The following is a 24,963-nucleotide window of genomic DNA, read 5'->3' as shown; positions in this document are numbered from 1 at the left end:
GCAGGTACTAAAAGTTAGTCGTGATGTTCAAGGCCGATGGATTTACGTACAAATGAACCTTTGAGGTACAGTGTTTGATCTTTTGAACTACTACAAAACTATATTTGATGATACTTTGACTTTGCTTTAAATTTATGACTTATTGGTTGTTTCTAAGGGTTCCATAATTTGTAGAGGGGAGAGTTTAACTTTATTCAGGATATTCATCTATATATTTCTAATCCTGCTAAGAGGCAATTAAAACCTAAATCAAATAAATTGATCAACATGATGAAGCACGATCTTGCTCTGCTGGATCCCTAGCATCAAAGTCATCCAGGGCAGTCAGATTATACATGCTATTCCTCAACTCAACTCAGCCCAAGCTAAAGCATATAAATCAGAGCTCCTCATCCCTTGGTAGGCGAGGAATTCAAGGCTAAGACTGGAGCTAGGTTTGGCAAGGCTAGATTTTACATGCCAGGGTTTTGGTTTGGAGTGGAGTGAAAAATGAGAAAAAAATAAAACAAGAAAGACTTAAAAGGCTATCTTAAGAGGACCTCAGACCCCACTTTTAACATGTACACATCTGGGAGAAATTACGTGCACAGAAGAAGCAACGTATGAGGTAAACAGAAACAGACACGTTTGTTCCTAAGCACCCCACTATTTCCCTCACACCCCTACTAAAAAGATATTATAATTGGATTTATATAGCGCTTACTACCCCTGACAAGGTGTTGAAGCAATGTACGGCAAGTAGTATGTGACTCCGGAACCCAAATAAGATTCTACCTGCTTTTAACAGGCCCTCATGTTCACATATAACTATAGAAGTACACATTTAGTGCATTGCATTTGTGCCTTTGGTGCGGCAAAGTGTGTTGTGTCTATAAATAACATTCTCAGGCCATCGTTCCATGTATTTAGCAGAATGTTGGTCTGCGAAGAATAAAAATTGGGGCGTTAAATTCACATAGGACGTTTGAAGAGTGTATACGAACCCAAATGATTAGTGTTCAGAGCACCCACTGGGGAGATCTGTCTGGTAACTATCAGTGCTGTAAACACACTTACTTTTGGGATTTTCATTTAGTACATGAAATCACTAGTACCAACAAAAGATGACGTTGTGCAGTCCCAGGCAGTAGAGGTGATCTCCTTACTAAAACCCCAAGTATTGCGAACCACACAAAACTGTTCTAATGCCCGCTTCCGGTGATGTAATGTTAGAGGACGTTGCAACACTGTCCCTCTCAGACACCCCCCCACCCCCAAATTAAAGAGGAGCTCGGTACTACAGAAACTCATAGGAAGTGACATTTCAGGTCAAAAAACAATGATTTGACAATGTTTTACATTAGTCATAAAATTACATGTACAATATGTAAAGCATCCTTTGCAGGTGGGAAGTGGGCTGGGTCTGCCTGCGTTTTAGAACAGGATATTTTGGTCAAAGTGTGCAGACAAGGGCTATTATATAGAAAATGAAACACGTTTTATAATGTGGTGCTTCATGCCCCTCACAAGACGCTGAAGCGCTTTCAGTTAAGTGGTAACATCCCTCATGTGTTTATAATTTAGGCTCCCTGTTTTTGGTTTTTACTGATTTTTACAGATGAATGCAGAGAGAAAACCAATTAATTTCATGTCTGGATTTATTTTTTTAATGTGGACAAAAATGGAAATTATGTTCTTTTTTAAGTTCTTTTAAATACTGCCAGCCATGACTGTCAGGCCAATAGATGTGTGGATTGACAGGTATAGGCAGTTCAAAAAAGTAAGACATTTTAGTAATGAGTCTTAAACATTAGTAGATATGCATTAAGTTAATATTGAAAACTTTAACATTTTCGTATCTGTATATTGCTTTACCATCTGTGGGTCTATATATAATTGAAACCTGTCAGACATTCAAATAAGAGCATACATTTATTGGTTAAATAAATGCAGAAATATACTTGTCTGACAGGTTTCAATGATATATATACTTGTTTCAGCAAAATGATGGCCGATTGTGGCAGAATGATTTATGATACCCCAATGATTTATGTCCCAGGGGTTATGATGTCCCAATGAGAACGCTGTGATACCCTATGTGCAATAGTTTGAGGATGATTTATGACCCCGCCCACAAGAAGGTGTCCAGGGGAGTTGCACATGGATGACGTATTTAACAAGTAATAAAACTGCGGCCAACAATGACCACCAAATACAATGACTGTTGGCTTTGTTTAGTAATACAAATACAGAAGTAGGGTCCCTTCCTGGAATGAGCACAGTGCGGACATTAGGGATCTCCCAAGGATTAAACTCCCAGAGTAGCAGCGACTAATAGGGGGGCTCCAGGCTAACAAACATGTATTAATTCATAACTGCATGTCAATTGGGCAGTTCAACACTTGCTTACATTAAGTAGTCTGATTTGACATCAGTCAAATTCAGACCACCATCCCCATAGAAGCGAAAGAGAGGCAACAGTAACAACTTGGTCCTTTCCAGATTTAGTTAACCAAATGTTGGCAAATCAAGTCATCCTCAATTCATGGGGGATAGTGTGACAAAAGTTCAAATCCCAGCCCCGCTACTCAGGACCACTGCTCCTAATAAAGCAAGAGGGAGTTCAGTCCTAAGGGGAGTGGCAGGGCAGGAATGAATCTGAGAACTTTATATAACCTAACAATTGTGAAGGTTTCAAGCAATGACTACTAGGGGTCCAGCGGGTGTATTATGACTCCGCAGCCCTTAAAACCCAGGCCAGACCCTGGCTTCACAACAGTCAAGTCATCACCCAGTCCTGACAAGAAGAACAAAAGCTCTGAACCTGAGTCAGATAGCATAAACAACTGCTCGTGGAGTGCACACGGACTGAAGACTCTGTTACAAGGAGAGGACGCAAGGTAATTTCTCCAGAACACTTACATTGTCCTGATTCAGCAAATGTTGTGTTCAGAACTAACATAAATTGTGAACTATGTGGAGTATCATGTACCAATGACAACGTTTTAAAAATTCCAGGCGGGGGGCCTCATAAGTTCTGTTCCACAAAATTCAACTGGGCCATAGAACAAATGGATCTCGGGGTAACCTGGATATTAGCAATCAAGCTAGAACCCAAGAAGGCATGTCTCATGTCTATGGCAGTGCTCTTTATAAATGTATACATTCACCCCAGCAAAGCAAAAAAAAAAGAAAAACATGAAAGTTTTGCTCAAAATATTACAAGCTAGGCTAAGTATGAAATATTAGGCGTATGTGTTTTCCTGGGTATGGTTGGGTTTTTCTTCTTTTCTTTTTCTTCCTTTTTTCTTACGTATTTACGGGTGGTATGCTTCACTATATATCTCAATGTTCGTATATTGTAGAACTTGGCTTCACAGAGATGCTCACGGGGGAAATCCGCCCCTTGTTAGAAAATTGTACCGATTCTATAGCTAACCTCCGCATGAAGTTTGCTCCCCTGAAAAATGACTGAACGTACTATGGTCTTTGCAAAATGTTTGTAACCCGTGAATACATTTCAATAAAGAGATTTTGACAAAAAAATAAATATATTAAAATCATTACAGATACAATACAAGCAAGCACTTCATTATCTCTGGTGATTTCAATACAGACCTAAGTAATCTAAGTACAAAAAGGGGCACTCTCCAAGGTGTAAGCAAATTCAGAAGGCAGCTGTAAAAACTAGGGGTTATATTATTAAGGGACGGCAATAAATAACGGAAAGCATGCTTAGAGCGTGTTTATTTTTTGCCGTCTATGTTATGTTATGTTATGTTAGCATTTGGTAAAGCGCGACAGCTGCCGCAGCAAAGAGGCGTCCCGGCGCTAAGAAGACCACGTCAGCTCCAAAAGAGGAAGAGAGGGAAAGAGCTAGGGGATCTAGGGAGAGGGGAACAAATTGGTTTTGACGGCTTTTCGGAAAGCAGTCAAATTTTCCAATGAGCGAATGTGCAGAGGAAGGGTGTTCCATAGTTTGGCTCCCAACAGCCTAAAGGAGCGTCCGCCAGTGCGGGCAAGCTTTGCCTGGGGTACAGTCAGTAGGTGTTGACCTAGTGAGCGAAGGTTGCGTTGTGGCACATATGGTGTTAGGAGAGGGCGGAGTCGTTCTGGGCATCCAGTTTTAAGTATTTTAAAAGTCATGATAAGTTTTTTGAACTGTATACGGGATTTTATGGGTAGCCAGTGCAGTTTTCGAATTGTAGCTCTGGCTGAACATCTGCGGGGGAGACCAACAAAGGCTCTTGCCGCGGTGTTCTGCACGCTTTGCAGTCGTGCTTTCTCCGCTTTGTTGGCGCCCAGTAGTAAAACATTGGCGTAGTCCAAGCGGGAGAGAATTGTGGCTTGGACAATCAGCTGGCGAACCTTGGAGTCGAAGAATCTGAGTATAGGATTAAGGCTCCTCAGCAGGCCCACACAGGTAGCTGCCACTTTTTTTGTGTGGGTCTGGAAGCTAAGTGCGGAGTCCATCCAGACGCCGAGGTTTATGACCAGGGATTTAGGAGGTGGGATGGTGCCCAGCGACGAAGACCACCAGTGCTCATTCCAGTAGCTGGTGTTCTTACCGAGGAGCAGCACCTCCGTCTTTCCTGCATTAAGCTGCAGGCAGTTGTCCGTCATCCACTGGGCTATGGCAGCCAGACCATCTCTAAATCTTGAGGCCGTGGTGGAAGGGCCTTCAGTGAGAGTGATGGCCAGCTGCGTGTCATCTGCGTATGACACCAGCGTGAGATCCCATTCTTTACCCACTGCAGCGAGTGGCTGCACATATAAGTTAAAAAGGGATGGGCTAAGTGCAGAGCCCTGTGGAACACCCTGTCTGATGGGGTAGGGCTGGGAAAGAAATGGGGGAGCTGACACCCGGAAAGATCTGTCTTTCAAGAAGGAGCAGAACCATTCCAGTGCAACACCTGAGATTCCTACATTGGCCAGACGATTTAGTAGTATGTTATGGGAGACCGTGTCAAAGGCTGCGCTGAGGTCTAGCAGAATCAGCGCAGCACTTTGACCGGCGTCAAGTATAGTCGGTAGATGTTCAGATGTGGCTAAGAGGGCGGACTCGGTGCTGTGGCCCGGCCTGAATCCGTTTTGGGATGGGTCTAAGATGTTATTATGATCCATGTGCTGGGATAGGATGATGTTTACGTGGGCCTCTGCAAGTTTAGATAGCCATGGGAGCAGTGAGATAGGTCTAAAGTTCTCCAACTTGGAGGGGTCCAGGGTCGGCTTCTTGATGATGGGAGAGACCCAGGCTTGTTTCCAAGCGGTCGGGACATTGGCCGAGGAGAAGGAGAGATTCAATATGGATGCCAAGGATGGCAGGAAAAATTCTAGGGATTCGATAAATTGGGCCGGCCTCATCGGGTCTGCAGGAGATCCAGATTTGACTTTCTTACATAGTTTTGTAAGATCCTCATGTGAGAATTCAGGTATGAACATCATAATGGTGCCATTACTGATGGAATTAGGGGAGTTAGGTGGAACAGAAGCGATCTGTGGGAATGATTTGTAGATTTTTTGCACCTTCTCTACGAAAAATGTGGCAAGGTCCTCACATTGTTTTGCAGAGGTGATGCTGGAGGAAGGAGATCTGCTACTCTGCAGTTCTTCTACCAGTTTAAAAACAACTTTAGCGGGGTTAGGGCTAGAGTTAATTTCGTCTGCATAGAAGGTGGCACGCGCGGAGCGGATAGCTTTGTGGTAGAGTTTTTGTTTAACCAGGTAGATAGCTTTATCCCTATCATTGTATTCTCGTCTCCAGACTCTCTCGGCTTTCTTGCATTCCTTCCGCATGGATTTTAAGGTGTTGTTATACCATGGGTTGGAAGGGGAACTACGTCCCTTAGACCATTTGAGAGGGATGAGGGCATCTAGTCCCTTCGTGATCCAGTCATGGAAGGCAGCATATGTAGTGTTGATATCCATATGTGCCTCATGCCGGAATTCTACAAGAGCGGAGTGCAGGTCACTGGTTGAGAGTTTGTGCCACGGTCTTTTTAGGTGTCGAATAGGTTCGGCCTTCTTGAATGTTTCTGTAATCAGTATGGTGAATTTAATTAGGTAATGGTCTGTCCATCCCATAGGTTTGGGTGCTTCTGTCGTAGTCTCCAGGATATTAGTGAAGACAGGGTCTAGTGTATGCCCGGCCGAGTGTGTGGCGGCCTGGATCAAAGGGTAGAGTTGTATGGCTGATAGGTCAGCCAAGAGGTTTTTAATGGTGGAATCTTGATTCAGGTCGAAATGGAGATTAAGGTCTCCTAATATGGTGAAATTGGCCGAGCTCACCACTAAGGAGTTTGCCACTTCAAGGAGAGCTTCAATGAATTTAGAAGCAGGTCCGGGGGGGCCGGTAGATGTAGAGGCCAGATAGGTAGAAGTGGGGGCCCGTCGTGATATTGAATCGAGCACTTTCACAGCTCGAGATATTTTCTTTAGTAAAGGAACAGATGAATTGTTTTCTGTAGATGACAGCGATGCCGCCTCCTCTGGCGTCTCTATTTAGCGATTTCATTAAGTAGCTTTCTGGTAGCGTGAGGTTCGGTATACTAGTCGTATCGTCACGGAGCCAAGTTTCGCATAGAAAGAGAATGTCAGGGTTCTCTTCAAGTAGGAGGGTATTTACTTCTAAGTGGTGTTTAACGAGAGACCTGACATTGAGTTGAAGGATGATAAGGGGGGTTTGTTTATGCGTACCTGAGAGGCGCCTAAGTAGGCAAGGGCTGGGTGTAGAGAAATGACAGGACTTAAATTGGAGGCATGTCTGCCCGAGAGCTCCTGATATCACCTCGCAGCTCTGGCCAGGGTTCAGGGTGGCTTGGGATTTTCTATCATAATAGCGGAGTTCTCGTGGAGTTTGGCCAGGGGGACAGGCGAGAGGCGATGTCTTGGCGATGACGGGCGCAGATGGGCTTGCCTTAGGCGCGCCTTCGGCGCGCAAACGTCGCACCCGCTGCGCTCGCCCGCTGCTTGTTCGAAATATGCACATAGTTTATAGGGTGTAGGCACTGGGAAGGAAGGGCGTGGCCTCCAAAAAGGGGCGTGGCCCTAGGGTGCGGCGGTGATGGCGCCAAGAGTTGTTTGGACGAGTTCCCTCGGCAGCGCTATGATCCGCTGCGTGGGAGTAGTGAGGAGACTGAGTTTCGGTACGGTGAGTTTTTGATCAACACACTTCTGACGTGCCTCTCAGTAATTAAAAACAACAACACACTTCAATTGTGACTCTCAAAGGTTAAAAATTAAAGTGCTCGCTACGTTCGGCTCCCTGCTTCTGCCTCAGGAGGTGTAATCTTCAGAATGACGCTGGGTGAAAGCGTCTTTTGTAGTCTTGGGGGCATGGCCTCTGAAAAGGGGCGTGGCCCTAGGGTGCGGCGGTGATGGCACCAAGAGTTCTTTGGACGAGTTCCCTCGGCAGCGCTATGATCTGCTGCATGGGAGTAGTGAGGAGACTGAGTTTCGGTACGGTGAGTTTTTGATCATCACACTTCTGACGTGCCTCTCAGTAATTAAAAACAACAACACACTTCAATTGTGACTCTCAAAGGTTAAAAATTAAAGTGCTCGCTACGTTCGGCTCCCGGCTTCTGCCTCAGGAGGTGTAATCTTCAGAATGACGCTGGGTGAAAGCGTCTTTTGTAGTCTTGGGGGCATGGCCTCTGAAAAGGGGCGTAGCCCTAGGGTGCAGCGGTGATGGCGCCAAGAGTTGTTTGGACAAGTTCCCTCGGCAGCGCTATGATCTGCTGCATGGGAGTAGTGAGGAGACTGAGTTTCGGTACGGTGAGTTTTTGATCAACACACTTCTGACGTGCCTCTCAGTAATTAAAAACAACAACACACTTCAATTGTGACTCTCAAAGGTTAAAAATTAAAGTGCTTGCTACGTTCGGCTCCCGGCTTCCGCCTCATGAGGTGTAATCTTCAGAATGACGCTGGGTGATAGCGTCTTTTGTAGTCTTGGGGGCATGGCCTCTGAAAAGGGGCGTGGCCCTAGGGTGCGGCGGTGATGGCGCCAAGAGTTGTTTGGACGAGTTCCCTCGGCAGCCCTATGATCCGCTACGTGGTAGTAGTGAGGAGACCGAGTTTCGGTACGGTGAGTTTTTGATCAACACACTTCTGACGTGCCTCTCAGTAATTAAAAACAACAACACACTTCAATTGTGACTCTCAAAGGTTAAAAATTAAAGTGCTCGCTACGTTCGGCTCCCGGCTTCCGCCTCATGAGGTATAATCTTCAGAATGACGCTGGGTGATAGCGTCTTTTGTAGTTTTAGGGGCGTGGCCTCTGAAAAGGGGCGTGGCCCTAGGGTGCGGCGGTGATGGCGCCAAGAGTGATTTGGACGAGTTCCCTCGGCAGCGCTATGATCCGCTACGTGGTAGTAGTGAGGAGACCGAGTTTCGGTACGGTGACTTTTTGATCAACACACTTCTGACGTGCCTCTCAGTAATTAAAAACAACAACACACTTCAATTGTGACTCTCAAAGGTTAAAAATTAAAGTGCTCGCTACGTTCGGCTCCCGGCTTCCGCCTCAGGAAGTGTAATCTTCAGAATGACGCTGGGCGAAATCGTCTTTTGTAGTCTTGGGGGTGTGGCCTCCGAAAAGGGGCGTGGCCCTAGGGTGCGGCGGTGATGACACCAAGAGTTTGTTTGGACGAGTTCCCTCGGCAGGGCTATGATCTGCTGCGTGGGAGTAGTGAGGAGACTGAGTTTCGGTACGGTGAGTTTTTGATCAACACACTTCTGACGTGCCTCTCAGTAATTAAAAACAACAACACACTTCAATTGTGACTCTCAAAGATTAAAAATTAAAGTGCTCGCTACGTTCGGCTCCCGGCTTCCGCCTCAGGAGGTGTAATCTTCAGAATGACGCTGGGCGAAAGCGTCTTTTGTAGTCTTTGGGGCGTGGCCTCTGAAAAGGGGCGTGGCCCTAGGGTGCGGCGGTGATGGCACCAAGAGTTGTTTGGACGAGTTCCCTCGGCAGCGCTATGATCCGCTGCGTGGGAGTAGTGAGGAGACTGAGTTTTGGTACGGTGAGTTTTTGATCAACACACTTCTGACGTGTCTCTCAGTAATTAAAAACAACAACACACTTCAATTGTGACTCTCAAAGGTTAAAAATTTAAGTGCTCGCTACGTTCGGCTCCCAGCCTCCGCCTCAGGAGGTGTAATCTTCAGAATGACGCTGGGCGAAAGCGTCTTTTGTAGTATTGGGGGCGTGGCCTCTGAAAAGGGGCGTGGCCCTAGGGTGCGTCGGTGATGGCGCCAACAGTTGTTTGGACGAGTTCCCTCGGCAGCGCTATGATCTGCTGCGTGGGAGTAGTGAGGAGACTGAGTTTCGGTACGGTGAGTTTTTGATCAACACACTTCTGACGTGCCTCTCAGTAATTAAAAACAACAACACACTTCAATTGTGACTCTCAAAGGTTAAAAATTAAAGTGCTCGCTACGTTCGGCTCCCGGTTTCTGCCTCAGGAGGTGTAATCTTCAGAATGACGCTGGGTGAAAGCGTCTTTTGTAGTCTTGGGGGCATGGCCTCTGAAAAGGGGCGTGGCCCTAGGGTGCGGCGGTGATGGCGCCAAGAGTTGTTTGGACGAGTTCCCTCGGCAGCGCTATGATCTGCTGCATGGGAGTAGTGAGGAGACTGAGTTTCGGTACAGTGAGTTTTTGATCAACACACTTCTGACGTGCCTCCCAGTAATTAAAAACAACAACACACTTTAATTGTGACTCTCAGAGGTTAGAAAATTAAAGTGCTCGCTACGTTCGGCTCCGGGCTTCCGCCTCAGGAGGTGTAATCTCTGGAATTTATCGCCCTGGTAGTGCGTTATTAACAACGCGTTTCTTCAGGGTGATAACCATTCTAGATATAGCAGAGAAATCGCCGTTTTGCAGGGAACATCGCTGGTCTTTTTGGGAAGAGTGTCGACGTTCGACTCGGCTGACGCAAAGAGGGGAGTTCGGAGCCTCAGCTGCGAGTCTTCATCAGGACTGTGTGGGGCAACCTCAACCTAGTGCCAGGCCAGGCTACACAGGTATGTGTTCCTAGCCAGCAATTCAGCCGACGAGGACGTATTCTGGAGATGCCCCACGAGTAAGGAAGTGGGCTAATGCTAACCAGTCATTTTTGACTTGAAGACGGGTTTTAATACACCCCCGTTCAGAATAATTCCACCGCTGGCGATTATGGGCCAGTACTACCATTGAAGGAACACATACCTATGTAGCCAGCCCTGGCACCAGGTTGAGGTTGCCCCACACAGTCCTGATGAAGACTCGCAGCTGAGGCTCCGAACTCCCCTCTTTGCATCAGCCGAGTTGAAACGTCAACACTCTTCCCAACAAGACCTGCCACACCTTGAAATTGCATTGAATGCACAATTCTATTTACAGAGTACATGTAAATGAAATTATTCTTTTGGACAGGTCAACTCTGTCTGGTCTTTGTTTACCAATATGTTGTAAAATATCTAACTATCGCTCCTCTAAACCTTTGACTTGCACTTTTCACTACCCACCACCACCACTTCCCCTCTACCTTCTATCTCCCTGCGCGCAACCTATGCTGATTGTGATTTAACTATGACAAACTCAAAATAAATTGTATTATTTTTTAGTAGAATTGGGCCTGTTACTTTTTACTTTTCGTGTGTGTTTGATATAACTTATAAGGGGATTGTACACCAGTGTTGTAGCTATTCACACAACACAGACTGTATATGGTTGAATTTAATGATATTGAAGAATCAGTCACGGACCACTGTTTTATTTCCAATAGGTCTGCAACACAGTATGAATGCCCTTAAAAGGTAAATGGATGAGCAAGGGCTTGAGCTTAACTTGAATAAAACTAAAGTGGTTTGTCTGGTTGATTTCAAATGTAATTCATACTCTTGGTTTTTGGAGGGGAAAAAGGTTGAGGTAGCGATATAAATACTTATGATTTCACGTGGAACATCAAATGACTTTTAAACATCATCTAGCGGCTATTCAGGCCAAAGCACAGTCGTGAATGTGCGGGTTAAAATTATTAAAGAAGAAACTGAGCTATCCGTTATTCAGGCATTTGCTCACAGTAATGCTCTCTCAGTTAACGCCAACGGTGACCTATGGCACGGAATCAATAAGATCCAAACAAAAGTATAGAAAACCTTGTTTCACATCCCAAAATCAGCATCACCAGCCCAGGTACGCCTAGAGTTTGGCTTGAAAAACCAAGCATTTCATTGCAGGAGTATTTATATCAATCAATGCTTATGGATGCATGTCTCCGAGAGCAAAGATGGCACGCCTGGGCAGTGATCAACTCACACAACAGCGTGTGCGATCAGGAGTACCTCTCAGAGCACTTTTCTTGTGCCCTAAAGCATCAGTTCATGTTATTTCATTTTGGCTTCATGGAGACAAAAGATCTCATCTCCGCTTGGAAAGATCAGTCGCAAAATTGAAAATATCAACTCTGCGGATACAAGCAAGAGTCGCTAGTACATATGTTTTGTGTGTGCCCGGTGCCCCTGGCTCAAAGGAAAAAACACCTGAAACTAATATTCATCAACTTGAAAATTTGTTCTTGCTAGCAAGCGGTAATCACTTGGTTAAGTGGCACTTCAATTCCCCCAGCCTGCAAAAGGGGAAAAATTCTGAAGCCAATCTTCAGGGAAGTGGACCAAGTGAACAAGCAATCTGCTGATAGGGGGCAAATAAGACAGTAAGGTTGGTTCACATTTAAGACCATTGAACTCTAGAAGACACTTGCACTTTATTTGAGATTTGATCAGCTCACTTACTCAATATTGGATTGCTAGACTCTAGGGGGCAGATATACAAGCCCCTTGCGCCACTTTTGCATCACTTTTAACATGAGAAAAGTGACCCAAAAGTGGCGCAAGAGACTTGCAAATCTGCCCTTAGGTTTGCACGAGGCATCTGCACTTTAACTTGTGAAGAGAGCAAGGACAGGCACAAAATATCTGCTGCTGGGGGGGAGAATTAGCAAGGTAAGACGACTGGTTAGTCTGCTGGTTTACTTAATGCCACTGCTTTACAGGTGCAATAACAATGGACTCGCACCTACATTCACATGTCTTTATTCACAACTGTATTTTACTTGCAGGATAAATGGCATATCACTGAGTTTCACTGTATATAGCAGAAATGCTTAGCAGAGGTCAGAGTAAAAGGTTTTTAGAGTAGTTATTTTTGTATTTTAAACAAATGTATTAGACATGGTTTTTATTGATATGCAATGGTTTTAACTAACTATTCAAACAAACTTCACTTTGACATACATCATGGCTGCTTTAGAATTCAAGATAGTGTTTATGTCTAGTTTGCACCTAGTTTTGACAAGCACAGGAAAATACAGTTTTGCAAACTGCAGTGTTTTTGTTTTAGCACACAAATATAACGGTAGGCACAGACTTAAATAGTTTGAAATCATCTCTCCCAGCAGTAAAGCTTTGATTGCTAGAATACTAAGCTGATAAAGTATTCCCTAAGGGATCACATATTTAAGTCAGTAATAGTTGATGTTTACAATATAAAACTGTGTGTAAATGATGAACTGTGAACATATCCCAGTACAACATGACCTCTACTTGCTTGTTCTTCGTTGGGCTCTTGTGCACTTTTTAGCACATGGCTGAGTGCAGAACATTGGCTGCAAAAATATCAAGTCAGGATGGGGTCTGAAGCTGTATTGTCAAGGCAGGTACATTGGTAGATTTAGGATCATATTTACTAAGATCTCACACAGCTCAGCGCGTCACCTTTCTGTGCTGCACTGCGAGATAGGAAAAGGGCAGGAATGCACCGCACTTAACACTATACGGCTTAGTGTCATTTCCCAGTGCTAGTGCACGATGTGCTGCCTGGCGCCAATGCAGGCCCCCTGGCACCATGGTGCGAGGGTGCCTGCGTTGTAGGCTGGATTCTATTTGTGCAGGAAGGGACACCTTCCTACACAAAAACAATCCCCCAAGGTATTTTCCCCTTTCTATGTGTGCTGCAGAATGGAGTACAGATATAAAGAGGAAGTAAAAGTAGAAATACAGATATTTCTCCTCATTATGCCACATATGGGAGAGCGTAGCATTCTGACGCATTCCCAGGTATACCAGTATTGGTAAATTTGGGAATACTTCAGAATCAATAGGTGGATGCGTGGGAACACCCACGCTCCACCCATGGAATGCCTTCCCAGGGCAGACTAACACAAAGTAGCGATTTGCACACTGTTGTGTTTTTCTAGATTTATCAAGCCACCCAAGGCTGCGCAAGGTGGTCTTGCGTGACTTGTTTAATCAGAGGTTTTGCATCACCGTTGAGCCCCCTTGCATGGCGCAAGAGCAATGCACAACCTACTTGAATAAGCCCCTTTATAGTTTTTGGATCCACACCGATGTGCCTTGATTATATGCATGTTGTCAAGGAATATTTCTCTTTACAATGAATGCACATCAGCACATTCCATTACAACACGGTTGCAACAACAACTGTGTTGTTACAACGCAAACCATTACATCAATTGTTGTTACAGCGACTTGCTGTAGGGGGCGCACTGGACTTAGGACTAGTATAATTTACTATTCCTACTCCAGTTTGTGCAACAGCACGGAAGGTGTTCGATTGTGAGTCCAACATCAGCACACCCCCTACAGCAAGTCATTGAAACAACTTGTGATGTAATGGTTCGCGTTGTAATGGGATTCGTTGTAGCCCATTCGATGTAAACAATGTTTTCCATTGTCAAGATACATAGATGTGAAGTTAAGAATAGTAAGTGTAAACACACAGTTGCATATACCTACCTTGAAGATACAGTGCTATCCCATTTTCTGTACTTGGTAATGTTGCAGGTCAATAATTTGCTACTCATTATTGTGCTATAAGTCTCATGTGTTTATTTGTTTTCCCATTAGATAGTCCTTGGTGTTCAGCTCTGGCCTACGGAGGATGATGTAGACTTTAGGGATGAAGATACAGCCCAGCAGTCCAGAGCTGGAAGTAAGGATGGCGAAGATCTCCACGGCCACCATGTACTTGCCCTTGGTGCTCAGGTACGCTGGGATGAAGGAGACCCAGACACTGCAGAACACCAGCATGCTGAAGGTGATAAACTGGGCCTCATTGAACGTAGACGGTAACTTTCTAGCTACTGAGGCAACAACAAAGCTAAGAACAGCCAAGAATCCCACATAACCAACCACAGCAAAGAACGCAGGGACAGAACCTTCATTACACTGTAGGATCATCTTCCCGGTTTCTGCTTTGGTGTCAGTGTCTGGAAATGGAGCAGAAAGAAGGAGCCACCCAGTGCAGATCACCACCTCTCCCAGTGAGCAGCCAAGCATCACAAAGATGGACAATCGAGGGCCAACCCACTTTCTGAGCTTGCTACCCGGCTTTGTGGCATTGAAGGCAATAATAACTGTGAGAGTTTTTGCCAAAACTGAAGAAACAGCAATAGTGAAAATTATCCCAAAGGCAGTTTGACGAAGTAGACAGGAAGTCTTGGACGGGCGTCCGATAAACAAAAAACAGCAGAGGAAGCACAGCATGAGGGAGAGGAGGAGGATGTAGCTGAGATCCCGGTTATTGGCTCTAACCAAGGGTGTGTTGCTGTACTTAATAAAGATTCCTTGCACTCCAGCAGTGAGGAGGGAGAACAAACTTGTTATTAAGGTTAAGGCAAATCCCAGCAGATCCTCATAGGACAGGAAATCTACCACCCGTGGAATGCAGGAATCTCTCATCTGATTGGACCACTGGTCTTCAGGGCATCTTAGGCAGTTTGGCATATCTGCATGAAAAGAACATTGTTCAGTATTACAGAAGATGCTTTCAAGTGGGGAAAGATGAGACAGATGAATGGAATGTGACACAGTGAAGTTATTATGACCTGTCATGTGGCTATTAATACACCGGTATAAGGGTGTACTGTCTGGGGAATATACACACTAGGCCTTGCAACTCATTAACAAAAACACATTGACCAAGCATCTCCTGAGAGGCTGCCAGGAGGATAGACAGAGGAACAAATAGCAGCTGTGGTCACTCTCCAACCATTGAATGTGTTATAAAACCCTTCACAAACCTAGGAGTAAGACCAGAATATTTGTGAAGTTACTGGCTGTAGGATGTGCGTACACTATTCCTGACTACATAAAAGTATTCATGAATGTAGAATGGTCTGTAATGGGGGCATGCACACAGGCAACAAGAATTTTCTCCTTTTCACTGAGGAATGTCTTCAAGCAATAAAAGAATACCCAGATCTGAATGTTTATAATAGGATTTTACATCTGTCTTTAGAGGAGGGATCATGTAGCTGCACCTGTAAGGTCAATCCTGCCCCTGCTTGGGTATAGTCTCCAAAATTGTGTTTTCACTGGTGCTGCTGCTTTGGAAATTTTGCCCCTTCTACTACATTATGTGACTATCACAATTCAATCTAATCTCCTGATCTTACATAAGCCTCATACCCATCAAAGCCCCTCCTCTGCAGCATACAGACAATCTTGAACTGACTCCTCTCCCTGTTCTTCAACCCCAATACCTCAATGCACAGCTCTCTTTTTTTCTCTAAATAACGTTTCCGCTATAAACAGTCATACCCTTAAATAGATAAATATCTTACTGTAAACCATAAAAGTCTAATATGTTTGGACACTGCAGGAATGAGCACAGGCAAACTTTGTATTAATGCCAATGTGTTACATTTTCTCAAACACAAGTAAACTTTATAAACCTTAGCAGCAGTGTCATTTCATTAGGCCTCTATCGATAAGTAGTAGGCCCAACACACATAACTGGGCACACATTGGATTTCATATTCACAAACCTTCCTAACCTATTGGTCGAATCCCCCACACCTAAGTTCTGGACAGACCATTTCTCTATCAATTTTCATCTCCATGTTGGAGAATCCCTGGACCTCGCCACTCTGTCACCTAGAAAGGTCAGACCGTGGAGAAAGGCGTCTCTTCAGTCCTTTACTTCACATTTTACTCCTTCCCTCCCTACCACTCATGGAGATATTAATCATGCTTTGAAGGATTTTTAGGAAGCATTTACCCAGGCATTAGATATCATCACGCCTTGAAAATCAGAAATCCATGTCTCCCTGGCTCCCATAGTCTCTAAAGGCAGAAAAAGCAGTCTGTATCTAAACATACAAGGGGCTTGCTTACCAAACTGTAAATCTTGCAAAATGCAGCTGCCAAGATGCTGCTGAATCTCCCTAAATTCCATTCTTCTACCCAGGCTCTCAATGAACTTCTCGGGCTTCCTGTGGAAAAATGTGGCATCTACAAAGCACTATGCATAGTATCAGATCCTTGTATGTGTCAGGTCCTGACTGCTTACTAAATAATATTAAGTGGTACTCCCCTAGTAGAGTGCTTGACTCTAGTATCGCTAGAAATCTGATAGGTCCCTTCCACAAGCTTGTTTCTTGTGAGGCGGAAGCTTTATTGCAAGGCACAACCTTACATTGGAACACTCTTCCCTTTAATATCAAATCCGCATTGACTCATAAATTTCAGGAAATCCTTAAGGACATGGCTTTACGGCAACTAATCAGGGCTCCTCAGTGTTAGAAGCTAGTGTCAAAATGCCTCCGATATACATGAGCGCTTTACAAAACTTCAATTGTAGCACTTCACCACACATGTTTTCCTCCATTTTGCAGGCGATAAGTATCACAGCTGTTGAATGTCATTCCCAGTGGTATTAGATTTTAGCACCACCAGTACCAACTACTGATCCAAAGTGCTGTCTTGGATGACACATGGGCTCTCATCATGAGTGGTATGGTAATTACTTTATGGCTAATCTTTGCTACCGTGGTTTTATTGCAATAATTCTTACTGTAGGAAAGTGGGGACTTATGTAGTGAGGCGGGCTAAGCTGGACTATGTAACACCTTCACGTTGCCCCAAATAGATTCTTTGGATTCACACTAATAAATCCCTATCTCAGTCCTGGTAGTGTGGCACAGAGCAGTCAGGCTCTAGCAGAGAAACATGTGTTAATCAATTCATAGTACCAATCTGGACGATAAGTAACTGACTTGACTCAAAGGAAAATTGACAACAATTTATAAAAATAGAACATATTTTATATGTTTGTAGACACCAAAATGAAGACAGTGGGATGAGTATACCTGGAGTTATGAATTTTTAAAAGAGAAATCAATCAGTGCATTTAACTGCAGCAAAACAATAATGTTGAAGTCTATGGGGAAACACTCTAGTGACACTCGGTCACTTGCTGGTCGCATCCAGCGGAAACGACTGGGGAGCAGGGTGATGGGGGTCCCAGGACCAGGCTTGGACAGTCAGACTGTCGTGATAAACAACATGGTCCATGCCCAGTCTCCATTTTAGTTTTGCTGTTTCTCCAATTCTTCTTGAGACGTCTGCAGGTGTGTCTGGATTCTTGGAATTTAGTGGTGAAACAGGGGGCTTCCTAAGTTGCTGTCTGGGTGTGGTGGGATTTTCAACGTGGAAGTGAAAGCAGTATTGGTCTGTCCAGATGGGTTGCGTGGTGTAGCTGAATTGGACATTGTTGCCTCCTGCGAAGACGAGGTTGAGTTTATGTCCTGCCTTGTGGGTAGGGGCGGTGAAAGCAAAGTTGCTGCACTGCATTGCTGAACTGCACCATATTTTCGAAGACATATTTTAATAACATTTTATTATATGGAGTGCAATCACATTCAAGGGCAATATCTTGCAACACATACTCTGATTTCAATGAGATCTGTTGAGATCACTGATAGCAAAATGGTGTACATAAAGGAGTGACTTAAGATAGGATAAAAGGTCGGCTCACATTCAGGAAAATTGAATCATACAGCTAGACGCATCAAGCGAAATCCCGTTCGCAAAGGGGCATATTCTCAGAATCTGCCCCTCTGCGACCGGTATTTATGCATTTGGGATGCATCATCCCAAATGCATTAATCGCTATTTGCGATTGCATTTAAGGAATCTCAAATTGAATTCCTTAAATGCAATGCATGAATGTTAAATAGCTAGCGATTTTGCTGATAGGGGTCGCTATTTAACGTGAAATCAAACTTCAGCGAAAACCGTAAAAAATGAACTAAAGTGCATCTTTCAAAGTTGTATGTTACACACACGCATGTCCCTTGGACATGTGTGTGCCCAATACCAGTGTCCAGGTAAATTTAAGGGGTGCAACAGGGTGTCCTTTGGACACCCGTCACGGCATCTGATTTTGCGAGTCCCTAAATGCGAATCCTTAAACTTTGCAATTAAGGACTTGCAAAATTGAACGTTGATACAACTAGCAGATAGTGCTAACCCACACAGGCAAGCTACGAATATGAGTCCTAGAGTATAACAAGCACCAACCTGGGGGAAGCAGGTGGGAATTAAGAACAAATAAACCAAAGAGCAAATGGAAAATATTCAGAACCATTGGGCTTATTTACAAGCCCCCTGTGCCGCCGGAGTATAACTTTTGGTGATGCTCCAGTGGCGTAGATGACAAACTCATATCTATGAGGCCATGCAAAGCCACTCTGTGTGACTTTGAATGACCTCATAGATTTGTAGTAAGGCAAGATAACACAAATTGCTGCGTTTCTTTACTCTGCGCTTGGGAGACGTTCTATAGGCTTTATGGTTTGTTTTCCTACGCAACAGCGATGGATTTTGACGCTATCCTAGATTTTAAAAACCATGAAACCTGGGAAAATGCCAAATCCTTACGCCTTCTGAGGTGAGGCATAACAAGGAGAAATGTTTTTATTTCAACAAGTTATCTCCACATTCATCAGCACACATAGAAAGAGAAAAATGCCTCTTAGGTTGTTTCTGTGCCCTTTCCTGCACAAAAATAATACTGCTGACAACACTGGCACCCTTGCACCATGGAGCAAGGGCGTCTGCATGCACCATACTGAATAAATACGGTGTAATCCTGCCTTTTCACTTTAACATGAGGCAGCGCAGCAAGGTGACTTGCTTCACTCCCCTACACCAAATCCCCTTAAATGAGGGCCCAATTATCCACTGGGGGGTTCATAGCACACTAATATATATGATGGATCATTGCAGTATGGGGGGGAGGTAGAGTGCAGAGGGTGCCAGGCGTTGAGTGCGGCGAGTTTTCATCATGGTAATCAAAAGTGGCACAAGTGTTTAAAGACCCAATTGGCAGAGATTGGTGCCTCAACTCTCATAAGAGGATTCTTCTACTGGAGCAGAGAGTAGGTGGCCATCATTAGCTACAAAAGGGTAGTCATTCTGTATCATATCCCAAGCCTGTGTGTGGTCTGTATTACACCAACCATTCTGTACTTCCAGATTCATTAAAATTCTCTCACATTCAGACCATTTTGGCAATTCTTGTCTCCACTCCTGTATGGAGGGACTGTTAGGGGATTCACAGAACATGGATATGCATCAGCAAACGAGGACGTGAACTAAGTTTGCAAATTTTAAGGTGATGATTTGGAATGAGGCGTGGGGAGCAACCTCAGTAAAGAGACAGTCTTAGTCCTCTTGAGATTCTGGCTTGTGGCAACATTGATGAGGCCTATCACTGCTTCCCAATAAGGTGTGAGGGTCGAGCAGTGCAGCACATACAATAAAAGTCTTCACCACCTTGCTGGCATCTATGGCAAACCGCTTGGGCCCCTGGGAAAATCCTGTTGATGCACGTTGGGGTTAAGTGCACTCTCTGGCGATAGCAACATTGAATCAGTTTAAAGTATGCATTGCAGGACGTGTGATGAGTGTTACCCAGAACATTAGACCAGTCCTTGTCTGCCCATGTCCATGGCTCATTGGTTTTGAAGGTGAACATGGCCACCCTTGGTTTGGGAGAGTCAGGACCAATAAAGGAGCATAATAGCTCATACCCATACCCAGCCAGATGTGGTGAAAATAGTTTTGGGGCAATTGTGCTTGGGGGTTTCAAGTCCATCCCCAACCCCATGGTCAACAAATAGTGGCCACCACTGCACATAGAGAAAAAAGTAATGTTGGGGAAAGGAAAACATGTCCATTAGTAAAGGGAAACTCTACAATTGCTTGTTCGAAAACCAGTGCTTCATAATCATCATGCCCCTCTGCGACTAATCATCTAGTCTAGTCCAGCCTCCTGTATGAGGGAGATGAAGTAGGGCTGTTAGTGGAAAGTAGAGGATCTTTGTCCGAGTGCATTGTAGAGCCCAGATTCATGCAAACTAGAGATATATAAGAAGAGACCCTCAGGTGCCATGCTGTGCTTGCAGTGTGAGTAACAGGGCCGTAATGGTGGGTACATATGGCGATCCCTCCGCTGTTTAATCACAACATCCATACCGCCAGTGAGCCGCCCATTTGAGTTGCCCTACAGAGTTATAGAGCTCCATATCCCGTACTGCGAGTCCGCCTTCATCTGTGGGGAAAATCAGTTTCTTCAGGACTGTATGATGGTACTCTGTTCCTCAAATGAGTAGGACGGGCAGACTATCCATCTCAATAAAGAGGGGCAATGAAAGGCAAATTGAAAGGGCAGCAAAGTAATAAAGGAAAAATGTAACCTTTTAGTGAAACAAACATGACAAGAAAAAATTTCCAAATCACTGCAGACCGACTCAGAGCCCCCCTGGCCCCAACTACCATGCCAATAATTACTTTATTTGAGGGAGTGTCATAACCCAATCACCCTCCCTTCCCCCAAATCTATGCACCTGCAAATTGGTTATCTGTGCTCTGAGTATGCATGGTTCTGTACTTTGCTCCAGAAATGGAGATTTGTGCTCTGACTATGCAAGGTGCTGTCCTGTGCTGCGGAAACTGAAATCTGAGTGTGCACAATACTCTACAGTGGCAGGAAAATGGGGACTATGTACAGCTAAATGGGAGTAGTTTAGGGAGGGGCAATGAGGGAATTAGGAACAGGTAAGGAAGTGTTTATGGAGGGACTCTCTAATACATTCATGGTCTGGTCAGGTGAGCCCTTCCCCAATGAATGTGTGCACTTTTTCTATGGAAACCTCTGAGGTTCCTTATCAATATTTGTGATTCCAAATTTTCAATAAACAAAATTGCAAGCCATTTCCTTTCAATGCTACATCTCTTCTTTATTTTCAGAAAGAAATTGATTTTTACTTCAATTTGTTCAATCTAACGGACATTATTTGAACTTCCAGTTATATGTAATCCATAGATTTTACAACCCAATGTATTTCCGGTCACTCCATGGACCCTTTTTCAGGGGAAGAAAAATAAAATAACGCAAGATGCTAATCAGTCTATCTTTCTAAATAAACAAAAGATATACATTTATTCAATGCAATACTGACAAACGATAATGGAGATTATAATTACTAGCTTATAACATATAATAGTACAAAAAAGGTACTCAATGTACATAAAGTGACAATAGAGAAATCAATGCGTGGTGCTGCATCTCATGTATTTCTTGATGTAAAACTTGATCACATACTTAATGCCCGCGTTCCTAGAAAGTGCTCACGTCCCAAAATTATTAAAAACCAATACCTTATGCTATATTCCACTGATAAACGCTATAACTTGCGATTCAACCAAAGTTACAAGTGAACGCGCTCCTATCTAAGCTAAAAAAGTGCCCCTAAAGCATTCATGGTTCCAAACAATGCTCATTTAGTTTATCAGCTTCGATGGATACCCTTCTTTTAAGAATAGCAAAAAGATGCGCATAGCCATTTTCTTTTACGTGAACCGGTTCCAACCGGATATGCACTCGCGTTCAACTTGAGGTTAAGAGTGGTTAAGATGTTCATGTCCATATTTGAGAATGACCATATCTTACAGAAAACTACATGGATTAACAACTTTGTGATGTTCAAAAGATATGTTGACGATATTTTCATAATTTGGAAAGGTGAGGAGAATGCATTAGATGAGAATATCCAACGTTTAAATGAATGTCATCAACATTTCAAATTTACCTACACTATTGATAAGAGAAACATTGCGTTTTTAGATGTCCTAGTAAAAATTATCAGTAGCGGCATCAAAACCAACGTGTATATGAAACCTACTGATCAAAATAATTGTCTCCACTATAAAAGTTTTCATCAGCAGGTATTGAAGAAACATTTGCTATTCTCACAGTTCTTAAGACTTAAAAGGATCACAAGCCCACAAGAAGAAGCTATGGAAGCAATAAAAACTCACGCTGACAGATTCATGGATAGAGGATATCCGGAAGCTCTGATCAGTGAATCAATTGATAAAGTAAGCCGTTTAGAAGGATCAACTTTAATTAAACATAAAATCAAGATTTAACAAAAATCTAATATATGCATCTTGAAACATTCCACTGAAGACAGCCAAATTAAGAACATCATCAAATAGCATTGGCAGTTGATAGAGTCTGAACCTGATTTAAGTTGTATATCTAAGAACAAAATGATATTTGCCTTTCAACGTTCACAGAATTTAAAGGCGTTACTATCTAAAACAAACGCTAAATGTGGAACAACTAAATTTAAAGGCATGCAAACTTGTGGTAATTGTTCGCATTGCAACAATGTCATTAAAATCAATGAATTGACACATCCTTTAAAGGGCTATAAGATTAGTTTGAAACATACAAGTACATGCAATACTACAAATGTTGTATATGCTATAGAGTGCCAGTGCGGAAAAATCTATGTAGGAATCACAGAAAGAAAGATTAAAATGAGAATAACAGAACATAAAAGCAGCATAAGATTGCAAAATGAAAAATTATAAATAGCCATGCACTGGCTGGAAACAGGACACAATGTGTTGCAGCTGAGATTCACCATATTAAAATCCTTAAAAATGTGTCCAGATGTTGATCCACACAAACAGCTGTTAAAATCTGAATTGTATTGAATCAAGAGACTTAATTCTACACATCCGTTTGAGTTGAATGACCGTATTGAATGTTTTCTTTAATATTGTGTTTTCCTTCCACCAGGTTGTAAATTGTGGTTTGAGCATTCATCAATGAATATTTAATCATGTATTCACAGAACTGAAAGACTGTAGTATTACAGAATCAATGGTGGTGAGATGTCCGTTTTATATCATGTTATCGTTTCTGGCTCACATAACTAATGAGGGTCTCTGTATGTGATCATATGTCATGCCGCAGAACTCTGTATGAAGGGGATTAGTTGTTCTCTTTTTGTTTTTGTGTTTCTTTATTGCATTGAGCATTCAACAAAGTGAGTAGTCCCTTTAAATAAATCACGGTAAACTAACACGTGACTCCTGTCACGCTGCATATTATATAGCGCGTAGTTAAGTCATGGAGAACTCTCGAGCGGTTTGATTCCGTATCAGACCCTGGGTTAAGCACTTCGATGAAGAAAGTAAGTTTGCGCGTAAGCCAACATTTTGAAAGTTTGGCGATTCTGTCTGAGTGCGTTCACTCTTAACATCGAGTTGAACGCAAGTGCATATCTAGTTGGAACCGGTAAGCATAAATGAACATGGCTATGTTTATCTTTTCGCTATTCTTAGAAGACAGGTATCCATCAAAGCTGATAAACCAAATGAGCGTTGTTTGGAACCATGAATACTGTTGGGGTACATTTTAGGTCCCGCCAACCCAGCACATGCGTTGCATAGGCAAAAATACCTTTTTTTATCGGTACGGCTTTTCAGCCAAAAACGTGCATGCGTTTTATTGCCTTCAATGGCAACGTGTACACGTGTGGCTATTCACTTGCAGGAGCGAGCGCCGCCATATGGCAGCAATTATCGCTCCCGCAACGGAATCGCACAGGCCCCCCTCCTCCCCCCTGCTGCCGCCTGCGTGTCTCCCCCTACTGCCGCCCAAGCTTGTTTTTTTTAGCCACACTGCTGTATAATGCTTGCGCTAAGCCTTGAAGCCTAGGGCAGCTCACACTGTTGGTTATCTGAGCATACAATCAGCTAATTTGTTTTGTTTTGTTGTTTGTACTGTATAAATACTATTAACATATTGTCCATTACATTGATTTATGAATGTTTACCAATCATTGTTCCTGCTTGGTTCTGAAACAAGTCACAGCAGCTCAAGTTCACGGCTCACAGCGTGCCCAGACGTTGGTTTCACTCCAGGGTGCGCTTCATTTCATAGGCCGGGGCACGCTTCGGGCTATTTTTACATAAATATCCTGGAATACCCAGGGTGCCTCGAGGTTGAACAGCTGCAAGGAGGCAGCAGGCTGCGTAGAATGTGCATATGTACTAGAGCAGAGTTAATGGGGGGTGCACTGCCTTATGATCACTTTAATCCTTCTAGTATTGTACTTAATATTTCTGACAAAGGGTGCGTACCCGCTGCCTGTTAGGACCCCGCAGGCTGTAGTCAAATAGTGTTTGTACAGGAATGAAATCCCTGAGTGGGTAGCACTGTTCCTGTGGCAATAAAGCCCCCAAATATTCAAACAGTTGTACTATTGTGTCAAAAACGGTTTTTAAATAATAATTAACCAACACTCATTATTTGCTGTTATGTATATTTACCTCACAGCTTTTAGAAAGAACGATTGTACATGAACTTATGATTACATAAACAAACATTTAAGTGGATCTAACCTCCACCTAGTTTTTCAAATTTTTCAACATTTCCATAAAAATGATACAACATCAGTTGTGTATTTGCAGATTATAGCAGACATGTAGAAAGTCAGCCCAATGCATTTAGGGACATGGGGGTCCCTTCATCAGGGGCGCATCTGTAAATGGGCAAATGAATTCAATGTATTACAATGTATAAATGGAGGAAACTGCCTCAACAACAACAAAATTAAGAAATAAGGACTGGTGATACCACATAGTTCCGGTGATCTGATCATGTAGTGTTCTCACGCAAGGTTAAAAATCATGAATTAAATCCTCAATCCCATCAAAGAAAACCATGAGCTTGAGACACGTATATAAAGTCGTGATTCAGGGCTCAATAAGTGACCAGTGTGAGGTAATGTGCGCGAAGAGGGCAACAACAGTACTAAACAAGTGG

The 24,963-nt window shown here is 43.5% G+C and overlaps 1 protein-coding gene across 1 annotated transcript in view; it reads right to left on the bottom strand.

Moving 5' to 3' along the window:
- Positions 1-13,574: 13,574 nt before the first annotated feature.
- Positions 13,575-24,963, bottom strand: part of LOC147689417 (vomeronasal type-2 receptor 26-like) — a 215,335-nt gene continuing 203,946 nt past the window's right edge. Inside the window, exon 4 of the mRNA XM_086940095.1 lies at positions 13,575-14,776. Within this exon, the coding sequence (XP_086796221.1) occupies positions 13,869-14,776 (908 nt within the window). The 3' untranslated portion in view covers positions 13,575-13,868. The remainder of the gene's footprint in view (positions 14,777-24,963) is intronic.

The sequence above is a fragment of the Lissotriton vulgaris genome, chromosome 10 (genome assembly GCF_964263255.1).
Source record: "Lissotriton vulgaris chromosome 10, aLisVul1.2, whole genome shotgun sequence".
NCBI lineage: Eukaryota > Metazoa > Chordata > Amphibia > Caudata > Salamandridae > Lissotriton > Lissotriton vulgaris.
The sequence above is the reverse complement of the archived record's forward strand: the minus strand, read 5'-3'. Positions and strand labels throughout refer to the sequence as shown.